Source organism: Microtus ochrogaster, chromosome 2, assembly GCF_000317375.1.
Source record: "Microtus ochrogaster isolate Prairie Vole_2 chromosome 2, MicOch1.0, whole genome shotgun sequence".
NCBI lineage: Eukaryota > Metazoa > Chordata > Mammalia > Rodentia > Cricetidae > Microtus > Microtus ochrogaster.
In genome coordinates, this window is record NC_022010.1 from 41,171,873 (window position 1) to 41,180,205 (window position 8,333).

Sequence of the window (8,333 nt, forward strand, 5' to 3'; positions counted from 1 at the left end):
GTCGTCTCCATTTGGGTGAGTTTCTCTGTGCAATACCACAATAACTTTGTCCTGGAACTCACTCTGTAGACCAGGCTGGCCTCGAACTCACAGAGATCACCTGCCTCTGCCTCCCGAGTGCTGAGATTTAAGGCACGAGCTACCACCACCCGAAAGAACACTGATTTTTTTTCTTAAGAAAAAAATTTCTCAAAAAAAAGAGAAAAAAGAAAAAAAAGGGGGGGGGGGAACAGAGATAGAAAAAAGAAAAAAAAAGAGATAGAAAAAAGGAAAAAAATTTTTTCCTCGCTCTCTCTTTCTCCCTTCCACCCTCCCTCTCCTGAAACAAGGTCTTATGTAGTCCACAGTGGCCTCAAGTTTGCTATGAACCCAAGCATGATTTTGAACTTCTGACCCTCCTGCCTCTACCTCCCAAAGTGCTGGGATAAAAGGTGGTGTATAACTGCACCCAGGTTAAGCAAAAATGATGATCGAAAATATGGCAAAGTCTAAAATGCAGAGTCAAGATATAATCCAACCCATTTAATCTAAAGAATACAGATAATTACATACTGTTTAAAAGCCAAAAAAAAAAGGAACTTACTTTGTCTGGGACTGCATCCATTATCAGCTCACCATACATATTAATGACCTGTAAAATTGAAACCCACTGATTAGTCCTGTAAGTTCTGACCGTCCTGCGTTGATAGTAGTGAAGGTAGTAAAACCTGAGTCAGACCGTTTTTAAAGAAAAATGGAAAGCCAACCCAAAAGGTATGTTTTACTGGCCAACATCTTGTGCAAGTTTCTACCCTGAAAACTACAAGGCACTAACCTGGTCATTCAACCAATTCTGACCATCCAGGGTCGCCAGGTCATCCATGTCGAGCATGTGCTTATTGTAGAAGATGCGGAAGTTGCACTTTTGATGTCTGGCCCGGTAGTTTGTTATTTCTCTATTGATAAATGGTTTTCTAAAAGAGATTTTGAAAGAAAAGGTTAAATGCATTTTTCAACGTATAATTATTTCTTTTCTCTTAAGGGAAAAGTCATTTTTGGCAGTAACTACGGGCTTAACTTTTACATCACTGACATACCTATTAGAAAAGTCTTCATTAAAGACATCTTTTAATCTCCCAAGGACATCTTTTTCACTGAGTGGGACCAAACTTCCATACTTTTTCATAACCTCATCTAGGAATCCTTACATAAAGGAAAAAGAAAAACATGGGAAATTTTCAGCAAAGTTGTTCTCATAGCATGTAACACATCTATTAGAGCACACAACAAAAACACAGTAACACCATTTAAAACAAAAGGCTAGAGTTGGGCCCTTTGCCATTGCAACTCACAAAGAAATGCTCAAACTGCCACTTCACACTGGGTTTTCATGGTTTCAGCTGATCTTAACCCAAAGCTGTACCAACAGTTTGGGGAGTGGTTTTCTTTTTTTGAAGCCAGGGTCCATTCATACAGAACAGAGGTTGGGTCTAAACCTCATCAGCCTCCTTACATGCTATGGTCACAGGTGTGTGCCACCATGTCCAGCTCATACTGTATTTATAAACTCCTGACACTTAGAGGGCTTGTCAAGACTAAAGAGAGACATTTCCATAGTGTGATCTTGAAACCTGTGGTTCAGCTAGTGGAAAGGCTGAGCCAATGACTGACCACTGGAACACAGGGACAGCCAGGTGTGGCTTGAATAAGAATGACAGGCTACAGGAGGTGTGGCCTTGTTGGAGGAAGTGTGTCACTGGGGGTGGGTTTTGAGGTTTCAAATGCTCATGTCAAGCAGTGTCTCCCTGCCTACAGATCAGATGTACAACTTTCACCTATTTCTCCAGTACCGTGTCTGCCTGTGTGCTACCAAGCTCCCCATCATAACAGACTAAATCTCTAAAATATAAGTAAGCCCCTATTAAATGCTTTCTTTTATAAGTTACCTTGGCCATGGTCTCACTTTACAGCAATAGAACAGTGACTAAGACAACGGGGTAGCATAACAAGATGTTATCTCTTAGACAGGACAGGGAATGGAGGGAAGAGGATGAGAACAAACCATCTGGTTAAATATGCCTAGGGAACCCTAGTAGTTAATTTCTTTAAAAACACAAACAAAAAACAGAAATGGAAAAAAAAAACCTTTAAAATCGGTTAAGACCGTCATCCCTGTATTATTTCAATTCAGTCATTGTTAACACAACACAGAATCCGTCTCGGTGGCACATGCCTGCAATCCCATCATTGAGACAGCAACGGTAGGAGGACCATAGCAAGTCTGAGGGCAGCTCCATCCACACAGCAGAGCAAACCTACTACTCACAAGGCTTGAATAGCCCCGTGAGGGGAGGGAAGCTTGCCTGGGTAACTGAGCAACGCCTTTCCCTCTGTGGCCTAGGCCCTCCCAACTCAACCTCCAGCAGCAGCAGGGATATTACACCAGGCCAGGCTCTAGAGAGACCTGGTTTAAAACAGTGATTTTTAAAAAACAATTTTTATTATTTATTTAGCTGTGGTATAAAAGTTTTTCCAACAGAGCTACATCTACAACAATTTCAAAAGGGATTTCAGCCAGATTATAAGGCCGTCTGCCATCAACTGATGTATATATTAATTTAATGGTTTCAATCATGGCCACTGAGCAAAGTCTCCAGTAAAAAAAACCAACATTGCTTGTAAACAGCTAACAAAGAAGCTGAGGAAGGCTCAGGGGCTCACAAAGGGATGTGCTGGGAAGGAAGAGCCATGGCCTGCCAGGCTGACAGCTGATCTGGACTATGATGGGAAAACTGTAACCAACTCCTTCTGTGGCTCCAAACCATGGTTTCTGCTAGGCTGTCAATTCAAAATGGAAAGAACTCTGCTGCACAGAGAAAGATGAAGACCCTGTATTTCCTCCTGTTCAGCTCCCACCAGAGTGGCTCCCAACTTTCTGGGAACCCAACTCAGGGCCCCAGACATGCTGGACAAACCACAGAATGTACCTCAGCCCTTTACTCCTTATTTTTATTCCATTCGTTCATTCGCTGTGTGTGTGTGTCTGTACAGTAAGGCACACCTGCCCAAAGCACACAAACAGAGGTCAAAAGACAGCACGTGGGAGATGGTTCTCAGGTCATTAGGCCTGGCAGCAAGTGCCTTCACCTTTTACCCACTGAGCCATCTTCCCAGCCCAGCCCTAGGTTTTTTAAGTCATTACCTCTGATTCTTCACCCAAGTCTGTTGGAGGTTCTAAGAATAAAGCACACAACATTTTTAAATTTTTTGTTTTTATTATGTATAAGGGTGTTTTTTCTGCTTATGTCTGTGTACTAAATGTGTGCCTAATGCCTAAGGAGGCCAGAGCAGGGTGTCAGATCCCCTGGAACTGGAATTACAGATGGTTGTGAGCTGTCATTTTGGGTCTCTGCCTAAGCCAGGTCTGTTAATCATAGAGCTATTTCTCCAGCCCCAAGAGTATTTATGTCTGCTATATTCCCAGCCTTTGTATTTTAATAGCTATCTTGTTTCTACACAGGGGTCTTAGTCTACATGAAAGAATGGAGAAATCAGGAAACCTTAATATTTTGAAAGATTGCATCGAATAGGTAGAAAGAGAGTACAAACTCCACAAAGCTGTCCTCTGACCTTCACAGGGAATACTGAGGAAGAGTGGGTAGAGAGAATATAAGGGCCACAGGGTGGGAAGAAGAGCTGTGATATGCTGTCTTCTGGACATATGACCATTGCACCCATGAGCTCACGGCAGCTATGGTCACCAGCACAAGGTCAACCAACAAAATCAGTCAACATCCCAACAGCACTGTCCAATTAGGACTCAGTGGGGACGGATGGAAAGAGCAAGGAGGGAAAAGAGGGATGTGTTGGGGGTGCCAGGGAGAGAAAGTTGGGGTTGCATATGATCAAGTTACACTGTATAACACCAGGCGTGGTGGCACACATCTTTAATTTCAGCATTTGGGAGACAGAGTCTGGAGCAGATTCTTTTAAGAACTGTGTAATCTGGGCATGGTGGCTCTTGCCTTTTAATACCATTAATACCAGCACCAGAGAAGATGAGACAGGAGGATGCCAAGTCAATCTGGGATGCACAGTGAACACAGTCTCACAAAAAAAAAAAAAAAAAAAAAAAAAAAAAAAAAAAAAAGAAGAGGGAGGAGGCCAGCACTTGGAAGGCAGGTGGATCTCTGTGAGTTCAAGGACAGCCTGGTATACATAGCAAATTCCAGGACAGTCAGAGAGATACAGTAAAACCCCAACTAAAAGAAAAAGGAAAAAAAGATCCACTGTATACAGATATGGAACTGTCAAAGAAATAATAAATAATACTCTGTTAAGAAGAAAAAAGAAACAACAACAAAAACTTTAAAATTTGTCTAAACAACAAACAATGTTGTGGCACTAAAGAATGTTATATTCTGGGAGTGACAATCCTTGGCAATTACAATTAATTTGGCATCTTTATATCTAAACTGATATGGTGGTCCATGGAAGCAGAGATCATTGTATTCTGCTTGTTCCTATATTCATAGATACCAGAATTCTGGCTGGTATACAAGAGCTTCTCATATATTAATAAAAGAGAAACAATCCTAAGGAGAACTAGGTAAAGAAAAACTATGTACCAATCAAATGCAGCCAAACACACAGAAGTCATCAGGCTGGGTAGAGCTCAGTTGACAGAATGTCTGCCTCGCATGCACAAGGCCCTGCGTTCAATCCACAGCCCCATATAAATCATGTATGGTGATAACATACCTGTAATCCAGCACTTGAGAGCATCACGAATTCAGTCATCCTCGACTGCATGCAAGTTTGAGGCCAGACTGATTTTACCTAAGATTCTGTCTAAAAACAAAGACCTGATCTTATAAAATTCTCATCTGTAATCTGTATGACTGACTGGTAAAACTTAGGTTTAAAAGGTAATTTGGCCATTCTCTTTAAACTGTTTGAATATCAACATTCTTTTACCAGCAATTTCAATAGCAATTTAACTTACAGAAACAATTGTGTACAAAAGTTCATTGAACCCTCATAGCAAAATCAATCCAAGTGTCCATCAGCAAACCGAGAAGGGAGCTAAGCAACATCTCCATAAGGGAGCAGTGTAAAAGGCACCACGAACATCCAATGGCCTCCAGGGAAAGCCATGTGTGGGAGGGTGAACCAAGACTTCTGGGAAGGATAATGGAGGGCAACAAAGAACAGTGCATACCGGAGAGGCAGGCTGACAGCTGCTCATCATCCACGGGAGAAGCTTTCTGACTGCCCTTGCCACCCGCCATTTGGTTTTCTGCTTTGAGTTCACTGCACACCAAGGGGGCATCCAGGGGACTTTTACAGTAAGGGTGGTCCAGCAGTTTAGAACTAAGGATGTTCTGCTTGACAGACCCATCCTCCTCCATCTGGAAGTGCTCGTTCTGAGGAGGCTCTTCAGACACAGGCCCATCCACAGCACCCACAGATGCGTCTGCTCCGGACACCGGCAGTCTTACTCTGTTGTCACTGACAGCACTTGTCCCACTCTCCTGACCCAGAGTCGGAACTGCTCTTTCCGTTTCCGAAGGGAGCTTGTTACTAGGAGGATGTTCTGTTAAAGGGATCTCGTGAATTTGCTCTGTACACTCCCACTTAGAAGAGGGTGATTGGTCCCAGGCGTATGTGGTAGAGCCATTCTGTTGCTCAGGGAAGGCTTCATCTACGTTGCGCTCCTTGTCCAAGAAAGGGCTTTCTTTAGTGTGACCATCAGGCACATGCAAGTTCTTTCCCTTCACCCCGGCACTGCCATCCATGTCTGTAAGGTATGGCTGACACTGACAAGGTTCCTCAGGTTCTGGGGAAGGGACCGGGCTGCAACTGCCAGCCTCAGTGTTATCCCTACAGTTCTCTTGATGGTCCCCAGCAACCTTCTGTACCCAGCTCCTCTGGGCTTTTCTTAGCTTGCAAACTCTGTTTTTCGTTCTGAAGTGCTGGGATCTGAAAATCCTATACCGAAATCTAATCATGGATAATTTCTCATGCATCATAAGAGACACTTTGACTCTTCGATGTTGATTAAGTTGGAACTTTTTCGGAATCAAGGGTTTCCCATTCCTGTGGTGCTCTAGCCCTTGGTAGCAGCCATAACAGACACGCTTTCTATGTTTGTTCAAGACCACAATCTTGCTGCTCTCACCTGGACTTTGGCTCTCCCCATTGAACTTCATGGGAAAGTCTGAAGCCTGTGGGCCTGTCCTAGGTTTGTGACCACTGGCCTTACCTAAGACAGTATTTGTTGACAAGCTAGTGACTGCCGTCAGGAGCCTTTTCTCTCTGCAGTATCCATGGTCCAAGTTCTTTGCTGATGACAGTAACTTATCTGCTTGGAGTTTCAGGAAGCTCCTTGAGGAAGAAAGGAAGTGCTTGGCGTCCTTCCTGCTCACTTTGGCATACAAAGTGCTACCATTCTGAGCAGCCACTCCAGACCTGGCCTTTGCACAAAGTGGCACATCCTGAATCCATGACTTCTGGATGTGAGGACCCTTCTTACTACACTGGAAATGCCTCAGCTGTTGACCCCAAACAACCGGCCTTCCCAGCTTAGCTTTCAGAAAGCACAAGTTTTGAGGAAAATAGAACTTCTTAAAGCTTCCAAACCCAGTATTCCATTTCTCAGAAAAGGCTAAGTGAATTCCTTTTTTCCATAGAATTTTCTTCTGTTTTTTCATTTTTCTGATGCATAATGAGAATTGATGTACCTAAACAGAAAAAAATGTAAAGTTAGATTTCACTGTAAATATGCCATAAAGACATATCACAGCTAAGATCAGAAAAAATGAAAAAGAACATATGCATTCCAATTTATTCTATCAGTCATAAAGAAATCCTACCTGACTGAAGGTCCCACTGCAAGGAGAAAAGGAAAGAAAAAAGACGTGAACATTTAACAAGCCCTATTTTCTTTACACCTGCCTCTGATGAGGACATTTCAAGAACTGTCAGGGTACGGTCACACATGCCTTTAACACCAGCACTGGGGAAGCTGTGGCCAGGTGGACCTCAATCTCGAACTATAGACCAGTCTCTTCTACATAGTGAGTACTAGGTCAATCAGGGCTGTATAGTGAGTGACACCTTTAACAAAAAATCCACTGGTCAGTGGTGGTACACACCTTTAATACCAACACTTGGGAGGCAGAAGCAGGCGAATCTCAGCAAGTTCGAGACCAGCTGGTCTACATAAAAAGTTCCAGGACAGCCAGGGCTACACAGAGAAACTCTGTTTCGAAAAAACAAAACAAAACAAAAACAAACAAACAAAAAAAAAACTTGCCAGGCAGTAGTTAGTGATACATGCCTTTAATTCCAACACTCAGGAGGCAAAGGCAGACAGATCTCTGAGTTAGAGGCCAGCCTGGTCGACAGAGCTAGTTCCAGGACAGCCAGGACTACACAAAGAAACCCTGTCTCAAAAAACAAAGCAAAAACCAAAACTTCTCAGTATATACCAGTTTTTGTGATTTATTTTTATTTTATGTGCTTGAGTATGTGGCTGCACGTATGTAGGTGCACCACTCACATGCCTACTGCCTGAGGAGGTCAGAACAGGATGTTGGACCCCCTGGAACTGTGATTATGGATGGCTGTAAGCTACCATGTGGGTGCCTAGAATCGAACCTGGGTCCTCTGCAAAAGCAACAGGTGTTTTTAACTGCTGAGTCGTCTCTTCAGCCCGCTGCATCAGTTTTTTTTTTTTTTGAACGAGCAGTTTCTATTTATTGATTCTTTTAAAAGCTAGCCAACAACCCCTCTGGGAGGCTGGCAGGCCACCCAGGTAAAGTCTTCTGGGAGGGTCTTGTTCCTGCCACTCAGGAGGGGGTTGAGTTAGCTGCTCCTCCCGGCAGCAGGGAGGAAGCCCTGGGCTGGGAGAGACTGGGTGGAGGCAGGAAGGGGGCCATCAGTTTCTAATAGAACATACAAGGCAAAGAATCAGAAGAGAATTTCTGAGTTTTTAGTACTGGAGCCACCTTGCTAGGCACAGAGTTTGTTTCTCATTAGCTAAGTGACTTGAAGCATGTCATTCAGATTCTGTGTTCTCAATGGCAGAGTGAAAGACAGTACGGGAGAAGCACCAAATACCACTTCAGACAGATTCACATCAGCTTATTTATAATTTGCCAACAGGAAAACAACTTTTGCCGGCAATTTTTTTATATTTATTTATTTATTATGTATACAATATTCTATCTATATGCCTGAAGGCCAGAAGAGGGTGCCAGACCTCTTTACAGATGGTTGTGAGCCACCATGTGGTTGCTGGGAATTGAACTCAGGACCTTTGGAAGAGCAGGTAATGCACTTAACCACTG

The 8,333-nt window shown here is 43.3% G+C and overlaps 1 protein-coding gene across 4 annotated transcripts in view; it reads right to left on the reverse strand.

Moving 5' to 3' along the window:
* Positions 1-8,333, reverse strand: part of Senp5 (SUMO specific peptidase 5) — a 48,588-nt gene that overhangs the window by 30,059 nt on the left and 10,196 nt on the right. For 3 of the 4 annotated variants that reach the window (XM_026785515.1, XM_026785517.1, XM_005344827.3), the window contains exons 2-5: positions 5,201-6,722; positions 1,077-1,182; positions 815-953; positions 584-631 (exon numbers count right to left, since the gene is read on the reverse strand). In XM_026785515.1, the coding sequence (XP_026641316.1) occupies positions 584-631; positions 815-953; positions 1,077-1,182; positions 5,201-6,692 (1,785 nt within the window). In that variant the 5' untranslated portion in view covers positions 6,693-6,722. Of the gene's footprint in view, positions 1-583; positions 632-814; positions 954-1,076; positions 1,183-5,200; positions 6,723-6,854; positions 6,871-8,333 lie in introns of all 4 variants that reach the window. The other variant, XM_026785511.1, reaches the window with a different exon arrangement.